This window comes from Cucurbita pepo, chromosome LG16 (genome assembly GCF_002806865.2).
Source record: "Cucurbita pepo subsp. pepo cultivar mu-cu-16 chromosome LG16, ASM280686v2, whole genome shotgun sequence".
NCBI lineage: Eukaryota > Viridiplantae > Streptophyta > Magnoliopsida > Cucurbitales > Cucurbitaceae > Cucurbita > Cucurbita pepo.
In genome coordinates this window covers 958,516-982,863 of record NC_036653.1, presented here as the reverse complement: position 1 = coordinate 982,863, position 24,348 = coordinate 958,516, and the positions used below count along the sequence as shown (strand labels likewise).

General features: G+C 33.2%; 2 protein-coding genes across 2 annotated transcripts; both read left to right on the top strand.

The window, feature by feature from the left end:
- The first annotated feature begins 4,272 nt into the window (after positions 1-4,272).
- Positions 4,273-6,527, top strand: LOC111777718 (terpene synthase 10-like). Its single transcript, XM_023657437.1, has 7 exons — positions 4,273-4,395; positions 4,494-4,776; positions 4,879-5,254; positions 5,344-5,562; positions 5,642-5,780; positions 5,893-6,141; positions 6,234-6,527. The coding sequence occupies exons 1-7, from the start codon at positions 4,273-4,275 to the stop codon at positions 6,525-6,527; spliced, it is 1,683 nt and encodes a 560-aa protein (XP_023513205.1).
- An 8,702-nt stretch (positions 6,528-15,229) lies between these two features.
- On the top strand, positions 15,230-17,695 carry LOC111777716 (terpene synthase 10-like). The gene is made up of 7 exons (XM_023657436.1): positions 15,230-15,454; positions 15,551-15,833; positions 15,911-16,286; positions 16,452-16,670; positions 16,816-16,954; positions 17,058-17,306; positions 17,402-17,695. Exons 1-7 carry the CDS (start codon positions 15,230-15,232, stop codon positions 17,693-17,695), a joined length of 1,785 nt encoding a protein of 594 aa, XP_023513204.1.
- Positions 17,696-24,348: the final 6,653 nt, after the last annotated feature.

Genomic DNA, 24,348 nt, shown 5'->3' with positions numbered 1-24,348 from the left:
AACATCTAGTAAGTGACTCTATGAGCATGTACACAAAACCCTAGAAGCATGTATAATGCACTCTAGGCAAGCAAACTAGAAAGTCTAAACAAGCTTCAAATTGTCTAGAACTCATTCATGTTGATTTATGTTGCCAATTCAAACAAAATCTTTACGTAGAAATATTTATTTTTTTACTATTTATTGATGACTATAGTTGCATGAGTTGAGTTTACTTTCTACGACATAGGTCAGAAACCTGGGAGAAATTCTAAAATTTTAAAGCTATGATGGAGGATCAAAATGGCTTCCACATTAAAGTTCTTCGCACAAATAGATGTGTGGAGTTCATGTCTAAAGAATTCGATTTGTTTTGTGCAGGAAAAGACAACCAAAGGGAGTCAACATCTCCTTACACTCCATAACAAAATGGTGAATCGCTGAATGAAATGGAACTGTTGTGGAGATGGCAAGAAATATCTTACAAGCAGGGGGACTTACAAACCAATTTCGGGTAGAAGCTTTAGCGATATGTATCTATCTATTAAATTGAACTCCTTATAAAGCACGAAAGAAATCATCTATAAGTCATTTACAAGTCTTTGATTGTGTAGTTTATGCTTTGATAAATCCTCAAGTTCATCAAAAGTTTGATGAAAAATCTGAAAAATGCATTTTCTTTGGTAATCAAAAGCATACAAATTGTATTACCCTCCTAATGAAAAGACTTTAAACTGTGTAATATTGGATGAAAATGTAACTTGCAATTGGAGTAAAGAACCAGAGCACCAAGATACAATAGTCAAACCCCTATGCATCTTCTAGTACCTCTAATACAACACAAAATTTTATAAATTTATCAACTTTCATTATCGCAAAAAAACTTTTCTCTTAAAAAATTTTCAAACAAGACACGGCTAAGGACGTATAAATCTTTAACTGACATATATGCATCTTGTAAATTTGCTATTAATGTTTCAAACACTATAAATTATAAAGAAGCAACTAAAAAACAAGAGTGGTAGAAAACCATGATAAAAGAGATGTAGACCATTGAAAAAGATGAAACATGAGAGAGGATTGATTTACCAAATCAAAAAAAATTGCAAACACATTTGAACCAAATGAAAGTATAAAAAAGCATAAGGCTTATCTTGTGGGTAGAGGGTATATGTAACAACAAGGTGTATCTTAGTAGCTCACTTAGAAATTGTAAGAACTATTTGAGTATTAGCGGCAGAATTGCGGTGACCTCTTTATCTGTTTGATGTCAAGTCTGCATTTCTTAATGGAGATTTACAAGAAGAGATCTATGTAGCACAAACAGAGGATTCATAAAGAAAGACAAATAAACAAAAATATACCAGTTGAGAAAGACATTATATGGATTAAGGCTAGCTCCTCGAGCTTGGTGTAGCAAGATCGATGGATATTTTGAAGAAAAATGTTACAAGTAAAGTGAGAATGAGTCTAGTTTGCATGTGAAGAGGAAAGGCAAAAGTGATTTCATCATTATTTGCCTCTTTGTTGACGATATCATTTATTCTAGCTCTTGTAACTCTCTTTTAGAAAAATTACGTCTCAAATGGTGAGTAAATTTGAGATGTCAAATATGGGTTTAATCCGTTATTTTCTTGGTATTGAAGTATATCAAGTTCAAGATGAAATTTTTATTTCCCAAAAGAAAGTTGTCAAAGATATTATGAGTAAATTTAGTATGCTTAGTTGTAATCCTACCACCACACCCATGAATATTAATGAGAAAATTACAACATGAAGATGGAGTACAAATGACGGATAGTAGATGGTTTAGAAGCTTGGTTGGCGGATTGATTTACTTAATGCACAATAGGATGTTGCATTTCCTATTGGTGTTATTTCCAAACTTAGATAACTGCCTCAAAAGTTCGTTGTGGAGAAGCAAAATGGGCCTTACTAATTTTTTCACTCTAAGATCAGGAGTTATCACTTGGAGATCAAAAAAGTAAGCAACAGTGGCGTTGTCAACTTCATATGCAAAATATATTGCAACAGATCCAAGAGTGTGTCAAGCCATTTGGTTAAAAAGAGTGCTAGTTGATCTACAACAAAAGCAAAAAATAAAAAAAGCAATAGAGATATTTTGTGGTAACAAAGCAACTATCTCGATGACAAAAAACCCAACATTTCATAGTAGAACAAAATATATTAGATTTCGACATCCTCATATTCCTAATCTTGTTGCATAAATATAAAAAACTAAATTACCAAAATACCCGAGNAGTATATGCACTTCATTTTCTTTCTTTGTTTATTTTCTATGGCAATTTTAGTATCAAACAAATGGTATACTTTGTTCGAGGGTTCCAGAAAAGGAGTTGAGTCTCGATTAAGGGGAGGTTAGGGGAAACTCTATGGTGGTTTTTTGTTCTAGGATAGGATTGTTGCGAATTATTGAAGAAAGTAGTCCTACATTGGCTAAGAGAAAGATCATGAGTATATAAGTAAGGAACAACGTCCAATTGTATGAGACCTTTTGGAGAAACTAAAAGTAAAATCTTGAGAGCTTGTGCTCAAAGTGGATAATATCATACCATTGCAGAGGTTCGTGATTCTTAACAAATTTTTCAATGCATGACTACCACATTCTATGGTTCCAATATCGTGTTTAATATTTCGTTTTAAACAAGTCGAGCTTCTTTACTCACAAGGTAAAAAATAAAACGTTTAATTAAAACACAATACTATGCAAATAACGAAGAAGAGAAATCGTGTACAACTGTATGATAGAGAACAATAAATACATGTGTGGTTCTCTTGTCAAACAAGGTGGACGGCATAAAAAGGACATTGACTTGGACCACAAAAAAAAAAGGACATTGGCTCAATGAATCAAAAATTTTATTATTATTATTTTTTTAAGATCCATATTTTTCTTTTTTTTCTTTTTTTTTTCTTTTTTTTTTTTTTTAATCTTGAAATTCCCTCTAGACAAGGAATCAAAAATCGAGAAATTTCTTTAGAAATTGGAAAAACGATAGTCTTTTTGGCTTAAAATACTCAAGTCATGTGCTACTAAAACCATGGAACGGGTGTTAGGGTAGTTGCATTTATCTTATTTTATAGCCGTAGGTTAGATTAGGGCAATGTTTTGTTTTCTAGTTTTAGATATATTGTTTATTCTCGTTTCTTATATGTTTTTGGGGACAGAGAGGTTAGTGAAGTGACGTGGGTAAGTTTTATTTATTTATTTTTTTAAGTAATCATTTTTAGTTATTTATTTATTGATTATTATTATTATTATTATTTTCACGTATATTATTTTTATAATTATCTTTATTTGTTTATTTATTTTTATTTTGTGGGCTATTACATGATGTGACAGTGTTTTAAGATGAAATTTATGTTTTATGATAAAGTCTAAACGCTTATTTTCGCATATAAATGATTACGCTATGATAACAGTAACGACTTTAGGTAATTAGAAATCTAGAATCGTTATATTTAGTGTCTCCTCCACTAATCAATTCATTCTAACAATTCTAACATTTCATTTTGTTAATCCCAATGTGGCAGATAAACGTGTGATAATTTGTGAGTATCAATTTATTTGACGTACAAAATTGGCATACTCTTATTCCCAATTGGAACGACTCGCTCTGCAAAAATCTTAGTCATTCATTTACGAAATCTCAAATATGAAATATTTATAGAATAATTATATATATATACAAAAAAAAAAAATCATAATATATACTTAAATTAATAAATAAATATTTTGTACGTCTCAAATAAATTTAAATGCTTATTATTTTATTACATTGAAATAAATTTAATGTTTTAGTTGCCATTTTATTATAACTTTTTTTAAAAAAAATATATATTTTTCGAAAATTTTTTATGGCCATTCGTTGGGTGATGCCAAAAACATGAATGTGATTCTAATAACTTTAAACTGACACGTTTTTTTTTCCTTTTTTAAGAGTCAAATAAATAATAAAAAAAATTATGAAATTAAAAAAATAAATAATAAATATATGCATAAATAATTATATCTAAGAAAACATATTTTTAAAAATTAATAATAAACTAGGGTTGATTCAGCTCAATCTAATCTAATTTTAAGCCGACTAATGAATCAATTCAGAGTTTAACTCAAAATGTATAGATTGGATTACCGAATATTTATTTATTTATTTGGAAGATCTCATATTTAAAAATGAGAAATTTAATGTATAAAAGGAATACACTTCTTTCACTTTGCACACCAACAAACTTCTTCTCATTCTAACTTTTATGCTTTTTTTTTTCTAAATGCTTAGGGTATCGACGTTGGATAGAAAAGCTTACGAAAATTTTGTTGATCGGAGATCGGCAAATTACAGACCTCCTATTTGGAAGCATGAGTTTGTTGACTCGTTAACGAGTGAATTCAGGGTAATGTGTTGAGCTAATTTATTTTTTATTTTATCGGTATCTTTTCTCAAACTATTTTTCACTTATTTATCCACAATAAATTCCTTATTTAATTTCAGGAAGAGAAGAGTTTAAATAGAAGAGATATTCTGAAAAGAACCGTGAAAATGATGCTCAATAGAGAATTATTATTGGATGGAGATAGTTTAAGACAATTGGAGCTAGTCGACCAACTACAAAGGTTGGGATTGTCATATCACTTTCAAACAGAAATAAATCAAATATTAGAGAATATGAATGAAAAGTTCCAGAACCGAAAGGATTTAGAATGGAACAACGACTTATATGCCACGTCTCTTCATTTTAGGATTTTAAGGCAACATGGCTATTACATCCCTCAAGGTAACCCGTTTCATTTTAAAACTCAATTTTGTTGTTTTTTTTTTCCTTTTTTATATCTGGTTTTTGTCGGATAATAATTTTTTTTTTATCGATTAAACGCAGAGGTCTTCAAGAAGTTTAAGGATGAGTTTGAAAGTTTTAACAGTATTTGTGAAGAGAAAGCTAAGAGAATGTTATCCTTATACGAAGCTTCCTTCTTAGCAATGGAAGGTGAAAGCTTTTTGGATGATGTGAGACGTTTTGCCATCGAGCATCTATCAAACTACCTTAAATCAAGTGGTAATGAAATAATTTGTACAATGATAAGGCATGCTCTAGAGCTCCCACTTCATTGGAGAATGCCAAGATTGGAGGCTAGATGGTTCATTGATGTGTATCAAAGAAAACCCGAAACAAACCTCGTGTTGTTGGACTTGGCCACGTTAGACTTCAATATTGTCCAATCCACACATCAAGATGACCTGAAATATGCCTCTAGGTATATTTGATATATATATATATATTATTGTTGTGTCTTCTTAAAGTTGAATCTAATATATTGTAATGGTTATTTTGGTATGTATGAAGGTGGTGGAAGAGCACTGAGCTCGGACAAAAACTTGACTTTGCAAGGGATAGATTGATGGCAAATTTCTTTTGGTCCGTGGGAATGGGATGCGAACCCGATCTTGGATATCTTAGAAGAATGTGTACAAAAATTGGTTCATTTATAACAATAATTGACGATATTTATGATGTGCATGGAACTTTGGACGAACTCAAACTCTTTACCAATGCTGTCGAGAGGTAATTTTATAAAGGCAAACCATATGAGTTCCAAGTTTCATTTTTTCTACGCAATTAATCTTGCATTTGATACTTTCAGATGGGATATTGGTGCGATCGATTCATTGCCTAACTACATGAAAATATGTTTTATTGCTCTTCACAATACAATCAACGATATGACGTTCGATGCAGTTAAGAATCATGGAATAAATGTCATTCAATATTTAAGAAAAATGGTAAATATTTTCTACTCGATTTAATTTAATGTTAATCCAATTTTTTTTTTTCCTTTGGACAAATATATTCTTATTAAATCTTTAACTCTTTTTTACATTTAAAATCTTATAGTGGATAGATTTATGCAAAGCTTTCTTGATAGAGGCAAACTGGTACTACACCAATTATAAACCAACATTCCAAGAGTATTTAGACAATGCATGGATCTCAGTCTCGGGATCTCTTATTCTCGTTCATGCTTACATCTTTGCCACAAACTCAATAATGAAAGAGACTTTGGAATGCTTGGTAGACTATCCTGATATACTTCGACATTCATCCATGATCTTTCGCCTTACCAATGACTTAACTTCCTCAACGGTATTTCTTTAAGTATTCTTGTATGCTATTAGTTCCTTAATTTTCAAACATGCGAACGAATAATATTAACAATGAAGTTTTTTAAACCATAGGATGAAGCAGAAAGAAGTGGAGTCATTACATCCATCCAATGTTACATGAATGACACAGGTGCCTCCGAACATGAAGCGCGGAGATATATAAAGGAGCTGATTATTGGGTCATGGAAGAAAATGAATGAAATTCAAACTTTGAATTCTTCACCATTCATCTCTAAAGATTTCATTGAAATTGCTTTAAATCTCGCTAGAATATCTCAAACAGTCTACCAACATGGAGATGGGCACACCGTTGAAGACCATGAGACCAAGGATCGTGTATTATCTTTATTCATCAAGCCTGCTTAGAGTCATAGACAACAAATAATTTTATTATGGAATGTATTATCTTTATTCATCAACCTTCATAAACGCTTTGGATATGCAAACCCTTAGACCACATCTTTACAACTTGTGCACACTCGTCTCGACCACACAGCTCGAGTTCCATAAAAAAAAAAAAAGGTAAAGTAATATGTGTGAATATAAAAATACTCAATAAATAACCTATTTGTAGGCTCTTAATTGTCCATCATTTAGCTTATATTATTCATAAATCTTATTTCATATCTAAAGCCACGTGGATAAGTCATAGATTTCTCAAAAAATTGAAATTATGGGTCAATCTAGTTCATTGGAGCACATCGATTCTTGAATCGAGCTCGTAAGAGTTTATTATTTCTCATAGTTAGCTCAATTCATAGCTTACTTATTTCTAATAATCTAACTCCTCTTTGAGCTCATTTCATTTCTTACCATCTCGCTAGCTCATTTCATTCCTTTCATTAGTAACACCCGAGCCCCAACAAAAATTAATTACCCAATGTTTTTTTTTAAAGCTTTGACTTAGAAGAAAATTGAAGTCTTTGAGGCAAAATTTTAATGGAATAAGAGGTAAGAATTTCGAACTTTTGATCTCGATTTTCCTTTACATTCATGAGTTTTGGAAAAATGACAAATATATATATTATAGAAAAGTTTTGGACTTTTTAGAAAAATAATATTAATAAATTATAATAATAAATTTTAAAAATGGAAAATTACAAAAATGTCCCTAGAGTTTGAAATATTTACTATTATGCCACTGCTTAAAAAAAATCACATTCACTACGATGATTGTCTGAACAAAATCCATGAAATCTCAAAATCGACCGTTGGATCTTTTTCAAAATTGGACAGCCTCTAGAAGACACACAACTCATTGAATCCAACAACTGTAATTCAAATCGATGTCTCTAAGCCTCTAGTCGGAGAATATTTTTTTCAGTGAAATATCTAGAAAATTTGATTTCAAATTCATGGTAGTTCTTGAGGCTTTAAGGTCGATGGAGACTCCCTCTATGAACTATGAAGTGTGGGCAACCATTTGGAACACGAATCAAGCGACACCAAGTCCTCAATTAAGAGGTTTAGCATTTTCGTTTTTCTTTTCTTGAATTTCTTTTAAATTTAGGAGTCATGTGATTCACCAATTCTCTTCGAACTTATTTCTCCACCTTCCACGCAGGATTGCCCACAACTTTGTTGAAGGCAAGCATCCAAAGTACCTCTAACCCAAATGCTCAATACGACCGCTATTGATAAAGCTTGAAGAAAACTTGAAAATTTTAATCGGAGGCTACACGTAAATTTGTCAAATAAGGCCTATCCAATGTGGTTTTTGCACCATAAAAGAATCATTTTTGCAAAAAACGGTGAAGGGAGTTGAGCTAAGGAATACTGAATTGAAGAAAAACGTATTCGAGTAAGTTTTTAGGGTAAAATTTTAAATTCTTACTTTTGGTCATTCTTGTTAAAATTTGAGCATTACTTAAGCTTTAACGGAATGAAACAATCATTTTTCATGAAGGACACGAAGCCTAATAAGGTATAGGTTGAACTACCCAAAAGGATCGATGTGCTGCGCTTTGGTCGACTTGCAGGCCAAGACTTTGACCCCAAAATTAGCCACGATCACGTAAGTTCATTCATCTAAAACTATTTCTTGAATTCCTGAACTTGAGGGAAGTATAAAGAGTGAACAAATCGTGGCCTAAGAATATCTCAAATGCCCTAACCAATCGAAAGTGGTTTTCGGTTTACTCCAACAAAGAATCATGTTTTTCGTAAATGTTGTGAGGTTATATAACATGTTACCGTCACCTCAATGTAAGAAACTTGTCTCTAACTCTTCCTTGATGTGCCACCATTAACTTTCATGAGGAAGGCAAGAGGAAAAAATGTACACCACGATATTTAGATGGTGACACTAACGACCCAGACATCTTCTTTCCCTGTTGGAGGAAGAAGACCATGACGTGGTTGGTTCAATAAAACTAGCTACGGTAGCTTAAAATAGACCCTCCCTAATTTTTCATCAAATTAAATCCCTCCTAGATCAGTTCTCATATAATTTTCAAAAGTTTTAGAAACTAGATATTCTTATGAGCCTGCCAAAGAAAATTTGGAATAATTCGAATGCTAGAAGCTCAAGAACCAAGGCCCCAAACATTGATCCAGAGGTAAGTAGCCAATTCTATTTTTTTTGGTACGAAATATTTCTAGGAATAATTTGGAATTTTAAATAAACCTCGAGTAAAGTAAGAAATAAAGGATTATGGGACAAATAAGTTAAGAACCTTTAGCAAGTGTTTTGCTCGAAAATCAAATAACGTTAAAATAACCCACTAAATAAACTCTGCTTCTAATAAAATTTTAATTCAAGCATATTATGATATATTAAGGTTTTATATGAAATTTAGTGGTCATTGAACATGGCGAAGTAGCTAAACTGAGTAATAGCACAAAGTGACCATAATAACTCTAAGGTAATTTACCTATGGTTCACGACCTTAATGACCTCCGAACGACATGAAACTTTATACATGACTCTAAATTACAATGTTTTAATAGAGTAGTAAATTTTCATGACCATTGGGCCATGATTGAGGCTCGAACCATGATTTAGGAGGAAAAATACCATCTTGCCCCTATTAACTAAGACTAAGGATTTTAAGAACCTAAGTACTCACTTTGGTCATGCTATCCTTAAGACTTCTTTATATGATACTCCAAGTACTTATGGCACGAAAATAACCGTAAAAATGCTTAGTTTACTTTTAAGGCTTTACATGTGCCCTAAATAGGTACGTTATAAGGTTTAAGTAACGTGGGGGCTATTAATGAACTATACACTAAGAACAATACCCTATGACCATACATGCCTTTACCCATGCCATAAACTTACGATAACTTAAGTATGCTAGGCATTATGCCACTAGGTATTATGCCACTGAACCCGAAGTGACCATGACCTCCTGCCACGCAGAGCATTATTAGACCCTGATTCTTTTTCTAAGAGGGATGACTTGCACAATGTCTTAAGAGCAGGATATTATGATAAACCTCATGTTTCTCTCACCTAGATGAGATTGCTGTCATTTCTTATTAGCGCCAACCATTTGATCACATCGGTCTTTCATGGGAGTAATCTAGAACACTTTACGGGTAGCTACCAAGTTGACCATATGCCATGAGCCAAGCCAAGTAACATGTTAGGTCCCTGGTTACTTAAGGAGAGGCTTTGTACAATTAAGTATCTAAAAGTAGGCTACTGAATCTCTGTACTCATTCCATGTTTTCCATATTTTGCATAAATCAACAACTCAACTTCCAATTTTTCTTCATTTTGTGTCTAAACTTTGTGTATATAAATTCTATTTTGATATAATGTAAATATATGTATGTACTTATAATTTTAAATGCCTTATTTTTTGTACCTTGGAATTGGAGGACAGAGTTCCGGTGATCACCAAGAATTATGAGTTTATGAGTTTTTGTTCCAATTTTGAAACTTAATGAGGAATGATTCGAACCTAGGATCAAGAGGTCGAGAGCACCAATCCAAGTACACGACATGTCGCACTACGAGTGTGAGTACCCATCGAGAGTTGTTGAAGAATAAATAATAAAAAATAATTATAAAATTAAATAAATATAGATAAATATATATATATATAATTTTATCTTAAACAAGAATTTATATTTTAAAATCAACAAAATTGGAGTTGATTTTGTTCCATCCAATCTAGTGTAAAGAAAACTCATGAACCAACCAAATTCATAAAATTTTGATTTATTTAGACCCAACCAAACCCAAATCATACAAATTTGGTTGAGTTAGTCGAGTATTTTAGGTCATCGAATTTTTTGAACACTTCTATTGAGGTACGTCCCCATTCTAATTCCAACACTAATGGTCTATAAAGGGCATTACACTTTTAGAGGCATCATTATCGGATTTCTGTCTACAAAGGTATAGGTGGTGAACCCTAAATAGGTTCGTAATGTCATGCCAAGAGTGATCCTCATGCCTGCCATCTACTAAGTACCAATTTGGTCTCTTGTCCATCATGTGGACTAGTTTATAAAGAATCAATGAGCAACCTTGGTTATAATCTTGGTACTAATCTAAGAATAGCAAAGTCTAAGGCGTTCTTATGCTATGTGGTACTTAGCTCGATCGCTTATGGACTTCTAATGATTCATGCAAATTCATTATCTTCTACTTGAGTCTAGCATGCATCCTACAATCTTATTCTAGCTTAAAACAACATAAGTGATACAAATCTCATGCATCAAGAATCAACAAGTTTAGACATGCTAGCAAGAAATCAGACGTGCAAACATGAAGGTTCATTACAAGCATACAGACCTTAATTATAGTTAGAGTAATATATCCAATCATCTCATATCATGCTTAGCCGAAACAAATTAACCAGTCAAGGTCGAGTTCATATTGACATATAGGGTAAAATGAATTAATTGGAGTTCATAAATTTTTATTCTGAATCCCCAAACATGAACATTTATATTATACAAGATCATATTCAAGGTTTCAAAGCCATACAAGATGGTTCCACACAAGTAGTTTTTAAGAAAAGTTTAAGATGGTAACCTACATATTTGAACATGTTAGTGGACTCCGTTCTCGAGCTTTCCAAACTCAAAATTTTTCAAGGAAAAAAAATTGTGAGGTTCTACAATATGTACAGAACAAGTAATCAAAGAAAATTTTATAAGAGCCAATTAAAAGGTTAAAATAGAAGGTGATCGAAAAAAGTTTAAAGGGTGGTCAGTTCAACTAAATCGGTCACATCATCATCTTCAACCTCTAGTCAAGGGGTTGACATGCGACATTGGTCATTTACCTCTAAAAATAGAACTCGACAGCATGTTTCAGTTACTATTTCAAGTTGGTTTGCTTCCTTGAACTTGTAGATCGATCATCCATAAAGCTCTAGGTTCAATCTTCACAAATTTTAGTTCATTATACAAATAGTTAATGATCGAGGAAGAGGTCTCACTCACCTGCCATCTTTAAGAATTTATGTTATTCTTCCTCTCGATTTAGAGACTTCTATACCTATGCTCCTTTCGATTCTTTATACAAAGTTGTAGGTTTCTTTTCCTAAAACTAAGGGATTGAGTATCGAGAGAGAATTTATCCGATATTACGGTATGGGTTCAAATTTTAAGAAAAAGTCAACCTTTTGAGCAGAACAATCTAGAGTTTTTTAGCTTCCGATTCTTTCATCTAATTTTCTCCTTTCCTTACCCCGAAGTTGTAGGATTAAGTCGCGTCAAACGACTTTTAAGTGTGGACCAAGAATTTTGTGATTTACATAAAAGGACCAAAATCTTAATAGAAAGCTTTGACCATCAGAATATCCCAACACAAAAATTGTCCCAAATCATAAAATCTTTGTTCTAGTGGGTTTCAACGTTCCTTTCCTTTACGAAAGTTGTTCCAAATCTTCCTCTTAAAATAACATTGATGAAGATAAACTTTTTGTGGTTAAAAGCCAATTATAAAATCTGTGTCAATCTCTTAAGTAAGAGCTGTAGCAATGCTTTTAGACTTATGAACTCAATCCTTTATGACATTCCTTGATATGTCTTATGCTACTAGTTTTGTTCGTTGACATACGACTAACCCTAAAAAAAAGGCACTAGGAAGTAAGTGGATGCTAATGTATGTAACTTCGTCTGAGGATGCTAGACTCATGTACAAACAAACTCAATCTGCTTAGGCGGATTCTGATTATGTAGGATATTTAGACGGGAGGGTGTGAGAATTATTGAGACGAGTGGTCCCACATTATTGGCTAATTAAGAGAAGGATCATGAGTTTATAAGTAAGGAACACCATCTCAACTTGTACGAGGGCTTTTATGGAAACCAAAAGTAAAACTACGAGAGCTTGTGCTCAAAGTAGACAATATCTGTGAGACCCCACATTGGTTAGAGAGGAGAATGAAACATTTTTTTATAAGGATGTCGAAACATGATTGGGGAAGAGAATGAAACATTCTTTATAAGGATGTCAAAAACCTCAGGGGAAGCTCGGAAGGGAAAGCCCAACGAGGAAAATATTTTCTAGTGGTGGGCTTGGGTTGTTACAAATGGTATCAGAGTCTGACACCCAACGAGTAGATTGAACCCTAAAGGAGGGTGGACACGAGGCAGTGTGCCAGCAAGGACGCTAGATCTGAAGGGAGTGGATTGGGGGGTCCCACATATATTGGACGAGGGAATGAGGATGCTAGGCTCAAAAGGGGGATCAATTGTGAGATCTCACGTTGGTTTGAGAGGAGAACAAAACATTATTCATAGACACCATTTTAAAAATCTTGAGAGAAAACTCGAAAGGAAAAGTCCAAAGAGGACAGAATCTACTAGCGGCGAACTTGAACCCTTACAATATAATACCATTGTGAATGTTCGTGATTCCTAAAAAAAGACGACTGTGAAGAGAATATATTGAATTGGGAAGCTACGCTACAATAACTTATAGCTTTATTAACAATTGAAGCTGAATTCATAGCTCTTTCAAAGGACATTAAACGAGGTTTATGGCTTAAAGGTCTGCTTAAGGATTTCAGAATCAAGCAAAATACGATTTTTTTTATGTTCATAATGAACGTGTCAATCTAAAAAAAAGAGTACATAATCATTGATATATGACATGTTTTTAGTTAATATCATTATGGAAAGCATTGTTCTTACCTTCGGTCTCCAACCAAACCTATTGTAATTACTCATATTCATGATTCGAAATCTAAAATCGACACAGGAAAGTCACGATATTCTCCTACGAAATGGTCACGTTACTTACTCCTCTCATATAAAAATGAAAACTATCTCACAATCTAACACGAATTCTTTCAGGATTTTTTGTTCTTGCTCACATGTTTCCTAGAAAAATAGTTCGGAGATCCCCCAACATAAATGACTCAAAACAAAACATTTTTAACTTTGAAATTCTTGAGATTAAGACACCGAAAAAAAAAAAAAGTGTAACTTTTTATATAGATAATAACTTTCAATTATTTTAAGTCTTTCTTAATCAACTTATTTTCAAGATCACTTTCTTTAGGGTGTGGTTCATGTTTATTTATATACTCATTAGTTCAAGCAATGGGTATCTTGATCTAATCCAAAATCCATGAAATTGTACTCTTCAACAAACTGTTCTTCGAACAAGAACATCAACAACTTGACTTCTACCATAAAAGCATAAACTTCTTTTTCTTAATGCCTAACTTGAAATTCTCACCTAATTTCGTAATATAGTCTCTTTCCCTTTTGGTAAAAATCTAATATATTTTTTAAAGTATTGAAGAATCCATAGAATCATGTGGGTCATTATGATAGATACATGCTCAAAGACGTGTGGTTCTCTATGATAGATGCTAAAAATTTATGAAAAATTCTTAAATTATTATAAATGTGTTAACTGACTCTTGAAAGTAGGACCCATAAAAAAAAAAAAAGATTCGTGTTCCTCAGGGCCATCAGTTTTGTTACGACAAGCAATAACAAGTGTGAGGAAAATCCCACGGCAATCCGTTGAAGACCATAGCGACCATGTTGATTTCACCCACTTTGATTATGAAAATTTTGAGCAAGACTAAAATGCTGACAAGAACAAAGAGAAAGCAGTAATGGACAAAGTAACGCCCATTAATATAATGAACTAGTCATAGTTGACTTTGTTTGCCCCGTCAACAATATTACGATGGATGAAGGTGACATCGATGCAAAGAGAAAGGAGATAAAGATTATGATAAGGTTAATTTTGAAAGACCTGCACTCAACTGCGTTAGATGGAAGACAAATCCAACTCGAGGCTAGTGAGAAATAAAATGAACAACAAACTAATAGTGATGACTAATTCGAGAATGAAAGTACTCAATCGAATAAGTTTATAATGCAAATATTATTTGTTTCTACCCAGAATATTATTTTTAAAAAATATAACAAAGAAGTGTATATTACAGAGGAGAGATGACTTTGAGCATGTGGTAAATGGTTCTAATGAGATACGTGAGCCTGCCTGGTGGGCTCATGTGTGCATGCGTGGATTGTGTGTAGAGAAGCATCCAACCTTGAACGGAAAGTAGCCTAAGGCATAGCATAAAGTTTTAAAATGATATATCCTACCATATAGCATGTGTATACATTTTCCGACCGGAGTTACTTATTAAGTATTTTTTACCATACTCAAGCATGCTACTCTTATTTTTCAAGTAAAAGTAACACACCCGTGTACGAATAACAGCGTCGCGATGGAAGCCATAAAATCAATGTTAGAATGTTCATACTCATATCTTTTTAGTAGCCTTAAGTTAGTTCAACGTTATTTTAAGTCTACGGTATTGTTTATGAAATATTTTAACTCCAAGCTAGTTCCACAAAAATTAATATTCCAAAACCATGACATGTGGCCTTTGTCTGATGATAAGGTTTATGCGGTGGAGAGTACGGAGGAGAATTAGTGCCACGACTTCATTTTGTTGTAAACTTTTATGGATCATTGATTGGAGATAATTTCAATACACGTTTTTCTCCTTCTATTTATTTCAAAATCATAATATTAATTTATAAAAGGAATTGGGAGAGATAATAGCAATACACTTCTTTCACTTTTATGTTATAAAGCAATTGAGAGACATTTGTTTGCTCACAATATGACAATGGGTCTTCTCCATCTTCCTCTTCCGTCCTTCGTCTCTACTCTTACCTCTCCACGAAATCTTTCTTCTCGTCATAACTTTTACCGATCTTTTCAAATGAATAAGCGATCGACTGTCGATACAAAAGTTTATAGTACTTCTGTTGTTCGGCGGTCTGCAAATTACCAACCTCCTATCTGGAAGCATGAGTTTGTTGAATCGCTAACGAGTGAATTCACGGTAATGTGTCGATATAATTTAGTTTGTATATTAAGAATATGTTTTCTCGAATTGTTTTTCACCTAAACTCACAACAAAGTCATTATTTAATTTCAGGGAGAGAAAAGTTTAAATAGAAGAGATATGCTAAAAAGAAGAGTGAAAATAATGTTGAACAAAGAATTATTATTGGAGGGAGATAGTTTGAGACAATTAGAGCTAGTGGACGAACTACAACGGTTGGGATTGTTATATCACTTCGAAATAGAAATAAATCAAATCTTAAAGAATATGAATGAAAAGTTCCGAAATGGAAAGGATTTAGAGTGGAACAACAACTTATATGCCACGGCTCTTCATTTTAGGATTTTAAGGCAACACGGCTATTATATCCCCCAAGGTAACCCAATTCTTTTTCAAATTCCAATTTGTTGATTTTATTTCCCTCAAATAATGTTTCTCTTTGATTATATGTAGAGGTCTTCGAGAAGTTTAATAATGAGTTAGAAAGTTCTAATAGTATTTCCGAAGAGAAAGCTAAGGGAATATTATCCTTGTACGAAGCTTCATTTTTAGCAATCGAAGGTGAAGGCATTTTGGATGAAGCGAGACATTTTGCCATCCAACATCTATCAAAATACCTTAAATCGAGTGGTGATGAAATAATTTGTACTATGGTAAGGCATGCTCTCGAGCTCCCACTTCATTGGAGAATGCCAAGATTGGAGGTTAGATGGTTCATTGATTTGTATCGAAGAAAACCCGAACCAAATCCCGTGTTGTTAGATTTGGCCACATTAGACTTCAATATTGTCCAATCCACACATCAAGATGATCTGAAATATGCCTCTAGGTAATAAGTTTAATTATCAATTTGAAAGGGTTGTTTTTAAAAGAAAATATAATCTACCAAGTCTTTCCATAGAGAACTTTTTAAGTTATATTTATACTATTTCACCTAATTTTTTTTTAACAATGACCCTAATATAGTGTATTAGTTTATTTGGTATATATGAAGGTGGTGGAAGAGTACTGAGCTCGGACAAAAACTCGATTTTGCAAGGGATCGATTGATGACAAATTTCTTTTGGTCGGTGGGAATGGGATGCAAACCTCATCTCGGCTATCTTAGAAGAATGTCCACAAAAATTGCTTCATTAGTAACAATAATTGACGATGTTTATGACGTGCATGGAACTTTGAATGAACTTGAACTCTTCACCGATGCTGTCGAGAGGTAACTTCTACCCATTAAATCGAACCAAATTAAAAAGAAAAAACATGAAAAAAGTTTTACAAAGACAAACCATTTGTGTTCAAAGTTGTCATAATTAATAAAAAAAAGTAGTATTTAACAAATGATTATATGTTGATACTTTCAGATGGGATGTTGTCGCAATTGATTCATTGCCTAACTACATGAAGATATGTTTTTTTGTTCTCCATAACACAATCAACGATATGACCTTCGATGCTGTTAAGAATCATGGGGTCAATGTCATTCAATATTTAAGAAAAATGGTAAATATTTTATCATTCGGTTTAATTTTATGCTAATCGAAATTTTTTTTCGCTAAGATAATTTTATGAAACCCTAACTCCTTCGACATTTAAAATGTTGTAGTGGATAGATTTATGCAAAACGTTCTTGATAGAGGCAAGATGGCACTACACCAATTATAAGCCAACATTCGAAGAGTATTTAGATAATGCATGGATTTCAGTATCGGGATCTCTTCTTCTCGTTCATGCTTACGTCTTTGCTACAGACTCAATAATGAAAGAGGATTTAGAATACTTGGAACTCTATCCTGATATTCTTCGACATTCTTCCATGATCTTTCGTCTTACCAATGACTTAGCTTCATCATCGGTATTTCTTTTAAAATAAAATTCTTCATGCAATTAATTTCCTCATTTTCAAACATGGACGAATAACACTGATAATGAAAATTTTCTGATTCATAGGATGAAGCAGAGAGAGGTGAAGTTGCTAATTCTCTCCAATGTTATATGAATGACACAGGTGCCTCTGAACATGAAGCACGAAGATATATAAAGGATTTGATTATCGAGTCGTGGAAGAAATTGAATGAAATTCAAATGTTGAATTATTCTCCATTCATCTCTAGAGATTTCATTGAAATTGCTTTAAATGTCGCTAGAATTTCTCACACAGTCTACCAACATAGAGATGGACACACTGTGGAAGATCAAGAGACCAAAGATCGTGTCACTTCTTTATTCATCAATTCTACATAGAATCATTCATCTTAACAACAAATATTATATATTATTTAATGATGGTTTGTTTAGTGAATTTATGAAAGAAAAAATAGCATATAATAAATTTAAAACTGTAACGTCCAGCTTCTAAAACATGATTAGATTATGACTGGTCTTACATGCACATTACGAAAATCTTTTGAAGTGTAAAACCGGCCATTATTTTATATTAAACATGCTTGCAAAACAACAAAAGAATGAGAAAAATTTATGCACAAACAAAATTCTATTTGAAGTATACTATGACCTTTGTTGCAAACATTTAGTAAGTGACTCTATTCCTCGAATTTAGAGATGCAATTTCACACCCTCATAACTTTAACTAACTTGATTATAGTGAAATCTAAAACCTTCTAGGCATGTACACAAAACCCTCAAAGCATGCATCACTTTCATGCACCTAGGCAAGCAAATTAGAAAGTCTAAACAAGCTTCAAATTGTCTAAAACTCATTCATGTTGATTTATGTGGGCCAATTCAAACAAAATCTGTATGTAGAAATATTTATTTTTTTACTACTTATTGATGACTACAGTTGCATGAGTTGAGTTTACTTCCTACGACACAAGTTAGAAACCTTGGAGAATTTCTAATATTTTAAAGCTATGGCGGAGAATTAAACTGGCTTCCACATTAAAATTGTTCGCACAAATAGATGTGTGGAGTTCATGTCTAAAGAATTCGATTTGTTTTGTGCAGGAAAAGACAACCAAAGGGAGTCAACATCTCCTTACACTCCATAACAAAATGGTGAATCGCTGAATGAAATGGAACTGTTGTGGAGATGGCAAGAAATATCTTTACAAGCAAGGGAACTTACAAACCAATTTCAGGTAGAAGCTTTAGCGATATGTATCTATTAAATTGAACTCCTTATGAAGCACGAAAAAAACCATCTATAAGTTATTTACAAGTCTTTGGTTGTGTAGTTTTTGCTTTGATAAATCTTCAAGTTCGTCCAAAGTTTGATGAAAAATCTGAAAAATGCATTTTCTTTGGTTATTATACCCAATCAAAAGCATATAAATTGTATTGCCCTCCTAATGAAAAGATTTTAGTTGAAAGGATGTAATATTTGATGAAAATGTAAGTTACAATTAGAGTAAAGAATCAGTGCAGCAAGATACAATAGTCAACCCCTATGCATCTTCTAGTACCTCTAATACAACACAAAATTTGACAAATTTATCAACTTCATCATCCCAAGAAAACAACTTTTCTCTTGAAGAATTTTAAGACAAGACACTGCTAAGGACGTTATAAATCTTTCACTAACATATATGAATCTTTTAAATTTGCTATTAATGTTTCAAATCCTATAAATTATGAAGAAGCAACTTAAAAATAAGAGTGGTAGAAAGCCATGATAAAAGAGAGGTAAACAATTGAGAAAGATGAAACATGAGAGATGATTGATTTACCAAATGAAAAAAATTGCAATTAACTTGAAAATGTTTTCCTGAACAAAATGAAAGCATAAAAAAGCATAAGGCCTATCGTGTGGTTAAAGGGTATGCGCAACAACAAGGGGTAGGTTTTGAAGAAACTTTTTTTTTTTTTTTTTTTTTTTTTTTTTTTTTTTNTTTATCTGTTTGATGTCAAGTCTGCATTTCTTAATGGAGATTTACAAGAAGTGATCTATGTAGCACAAACAGAGGATTCATAAAGAAAGACACAAACAAAAATATACAAGTTGAGAAAGACATTATAAGGATTAAAGCAAGCCCCTCGAGCTTGGTGTAGCAAGATTGATGGGTATTTTGAAGAAAAATGTTACAAGAAAAGTGAGAATGAGTCTAGTTTGCATTTGAAGAGGAAAGGTAAAAGTGGTTTCATCATTATTTGTCTCTTTGTTGACAATATCATTTATTCTAGCTCTTCTAACTCTCTTTTAGAAAAATTGATGTCTCACATGGTGAGTGAATTTGAGATGTCAAATATGGGTTTAATCCGTTATTTTCTTGGTATTGAAGTATATCAAGTTCAAAATGAAAATTTTATTTTCCAAAAGAAAGTTGTCAAAGATATTATGAGTAAATTTAGTATGCTTAATTGTAATCCTACAACCACACCCACGAATATTAATGAGAAAATTACAACATGAAGATGGAGTACAAATGACAGATATTAGATGGTTTAGAAGCTTGGTTGGCAGATTGATTTACTTAATGCACAATAGGACGTTACATTTCCTACTGGTGTTATTTCCAAACTTAAATAACTGCCTCAAAAGTTCGTTGTGGAGCAGCAAAATGAGCCTTACTTTATGCAGCCAAAACCATGGAGTATGGAACTTGTTATTCTAAATCTTCTGATTTCAAATTATATGGGTTCACGGATAGTGATTGAGCAAGATCAGTGGATAGTAAATAGAGCATTTCAGCCAATATTTTCACTCTAGGATCAGAAGTTATCACTTGGAGATCAAAAAAATAAGTAACAGTGGCGTTGTCAACTTCATAAGCAAAATATATTGCAGCAGATCCAAAAGCGTGTCAAGTCATTTGGTTAAGAAGAGTGTTAGTTGATCTACAACAAAAGCAAAAAAGAGCAATAGAGATATTTTGTGATAACAAAGCAATTATCTCGATGACAAAGAACCCAACAATTCATAGTAGAACAAAACATATTAAATTTCGACATCATTTATTCGTAATCTTGTTGTAAAGGAAGAAATATTTTTGAAGTACGTAACACCAATCCTAGCAGATATACTTGACATCTGCACTCCATTTTCTTTCTTTGTTTATTTTTGTTAAAGATCACGTATTTGTTTAGATTGTTGTATCTAATTAAATCGTTAGGAGTTAGATTTAGTTTTAATTTGATATAATTTTGATTTGATTTAGTTTTTGATTTGTTTACTGGTTTGTTACCAGATTTTATGCCGAATGTTTAGGTAGATTTTCTAAATATCTTTTTGTATTCTTTGTGTATATATATATAGAGCATTCTTGCTCTTCATAATTCAATCTTCTCATCAACTATTCAATCACTCCCTCTTTCACTAACAATTGGTATCAAAGTTATCTTCTTAAGGGATCTGTGAGATCAATATGGGAGGAAAATCAAGTTTTTCCGCTGTTGCACCACCAGTTTTCGATGGAGACAATTATCTAATGTGGGCAAGAATGNGTCCCTCCGCTTCCAGCAAATCCTACTGTAGCACAAATCAAATTACAGAAGGAAAAGAAGACAAGGAAATCAAAGGCGAAAGCTTGCCTATTTGCCGCTATATCTCAAATGATCTTCATGCGAATAATGTCCCTCAAAACAGGAAAGAAAATTTGGGATTATCTCAAGGCTGAATATGAAGAAGATGAGAGGATTCGTGGAATGAAAGTCCTAAATTTGATTAGGGATTTCGAGTTGCAGAAGATGAAGGAGTCGAAGTCGGTGCAAGAGTACTCTAAGAGACTCCTCAGCATTGCCAACAAGGTGAGATTACTTGGTTCCGTTTTAAATGATTCCAGGATCATGAAAAGCTGCTAGTCACTGTTCCAGAGAAGTTTGAAGTCACCATTACTACTCTGGAGAACACCAAAGACTTGTCAAAGATTTCTCTTACAGAGCTCTTGAATGCTTTACAAGTACAAGAGCAAAGGAGGTCTATGAGGCAACAAGGGGTGATTGAAGGTGCCTTACTTGTTAAGCATCAAGACAGCAGCATGTATAAAAACAACAAAAATTTCAAAAATCAATTGACGTATGGAGATTCATTTGCCAATTATCAGAAGACAAAAGGAGGAGGTTTCAAAAAATCCTATCCACCTTGCCGCCATTGTGAGAAGAAAGGTCATCCACCATACAAGTGTTGGAGAAGACCTGACGCCTTTTGCTCCAAATGCAATCAACTTGGACATGAAGCTGTGATCTGCAAAGCCAAAGATCATGTGAAAGAAGTAGATGCACAGGTAGTTGATCAAGAAGAAGAAGAAGAAGATCAATTGTTTATGGTCACTTCTTCCTCAGGCAAAGAATCAAGCGAGAGCTAGTTGATTGACAGTGGGTGCATAAATCACATAACATATGACAAGGAGTTTTTTGAGGAATTAAAAGACACCGAAGATAAGAGAGTGAGGATTGGCAATGGTGAACACTTGGAAGTCAAGGGAAAAGGCACAATAGCTATAACAAATTATGAAAGTACAAAATTTATTCCAGATGTTTTATTTGTACCTAAAATTGATCAAAATCTCTTAAGTGTTGGTTAGTTACTTGATAAAGGCTATAAAGTATTGTTTGAGAATAAGCAGTGCTTGATCAAAGATGCTAATGGCAAAGACTTGTTCAATGTCAAAATGGAAGGAAAAAGCTTTGCTCTAAATCCGACGACCTTTATATTGAGAGTTAGTGCCACTGAGATTTGGCACAAAAGACTTAGACACTCTCATCATCGAGGTTTGCTTAAGATGCAATCAAAGAAGCTAGTAGAAGAACTCACTGCCATTGATGAACACATGCCTCCTTGCCGTACTTGTAATTTTGGCAAGCAACATAGGCAACCCTTTCCTAAACAGGCATGGAGAGGCTCGAAAAAGCTGCAATTGGTTCATACTGATCTTTGTGGTCCTCAGCGAACACCATCAATTGGTTCATACTGATCTTTGATGATCTAATAAGAATGTGTTGGATCTTCTTGCTGAAGTAAAAGTTAGAAGTTGCGGGTGTATTTCGGAAATTCAAAGCCAAAGTTGAGAATGAAAGTGCATGCTTGATTCAGACTATAAGACCAGATTATGGCAAAGAGTACACTTCAGAAACTTTTAATAGGTTTTGTGAAGAGGCTGGAATTGAACATCAATTGAAGCTCCATACACTCCTCAATAGAATGACGTCAGTGAAAGGAGGAATAGATTCATAATGAAGATGACGAGATGCATGCTTCATGAGAAGAATCTTCCAAAACGTTTTTGGGGAAAAGCAGCAAACACTGTTGTGTGCTTGCAAAATCGAATTTCAACAAATGCTGTGAAGAACCTGACACTATTTGAAGTTTGGTATGGTTACAAACCTTCTTTAAAGTTCCTTAGAGTATTTGGGTGTCTTTACTTCACTTACATTCCACAGGTCAAGCGTGATCAGCTTGACAAAAAGGCAGAAGCTGACATCTTTATTGGGTATAGCACTATATCCAAAGCTTACAGAGTTTTTCAACCACACACTAGTCGTGTTATTGTCAGCCAAGATGTTCATTTTGCTGGAAATGAATAATGGAATTGGGAAGAACTAACGAAGGTGAATTGAATTTCTAATGCACCAAACAATTTAATCTTTGGTAGCATGTTAGAAGAGTCTGAAGATGAACGACTAAAAGAGTCTGAAGATGAACAACAAGATGCTTTGGTTGATGATGCACCTGTCAGAGGAGGAGCCTTCGGTGATCGAGAAAAACAAAACCAGGGAGTTGGTTGATCGACCTCTAAACAGAAAGATAATTGGAGTAAAATTGGTGTTCAGGAAAAAGCTTGGAGTTCATAGCATCTAAACAAGGAGGAGTGTTAAACAGAAAGATAATTGGAATAAAATTGGTGTTTAGGAAAAAGCTTGGAGTTCATAGCATCTAAACAAGAGGAGTGTTAAAGATCACGTATTTGTTTAGATTGCTGTATCTGATTAAATCATTAGGAGTTAGATTTAGTTTTAATTTGATTTAATTTTGATTTGATTTAGTTTTTGATTTGTTTACGGGTTTGTACCAGATTTTTTTTTGTCTATTTTGCAAGTAGATTTTCTAAATATCTTTTTGTATTATATATATATATATAGAATTCTTGCTCTTCATAATTCAATCTTCTCATCAACTATTCAATCACTCCCTCTCCCACTAACAATTTTCTATCGCAATTATAGTATTTTCTTGAGGGTTTAAAGCATTTGATTTGTGTTTTCATTTTTGTACTCCGATTCTTTTTAAGTTTCTTTTCACTGTCATGTGCTAAGTTCCCTTTGCAACATTTGGCTCGAAAATTTTAATATTGTGTTTTAGCTATGTTATAATATCACTTTGATATCTTATAATAATCTATTACTTACTTTTTATATTGCCAAGAATCAAAATGACAAAGATAAAATCTGTGTCAATCTCTTTAGCAAGAGCGGTAACAATCCTTTTAGGCTTATGAACATCAATCCTTTATGGCATTCCTTAATCTGTCTTATGCTACTAGTTTTGTTCGTCGACATATGACGAAGCCTAGAAAAAGGCACTCCGAAGCAACTAAGTGGATTCTAAGGTATATAACTGCTTCCAAGTATGCTAGACTACCGTACAAACAAATTCAATCATCTTATGACGGATTATATGGTTATATGGATTTAGATTATTGAGAGTAGTCCCACATTATTGATTAATTAAGAGAAAAATCATGGTTTATAAGTAAGGAACACCGTTTTCATTGAGTCCTTTTGGGAAAACTAAAAGTACAGTCATAATAGCTAATGTTCAAAGTGGACATTATCATACTATCATGGAGTTCGTGATTCCTAATATGGTATCAGAGCCATGTCCTTAATTTAGCCATGTCAATAGAGTCCTCAAGTGTCGAATAAAAAAGTTGTGTGCCACGAAGGTGTAGTTAAAGGTGATTTAAGCATCGAACAAATGGTATATTTTGTTCGAGGGTTCT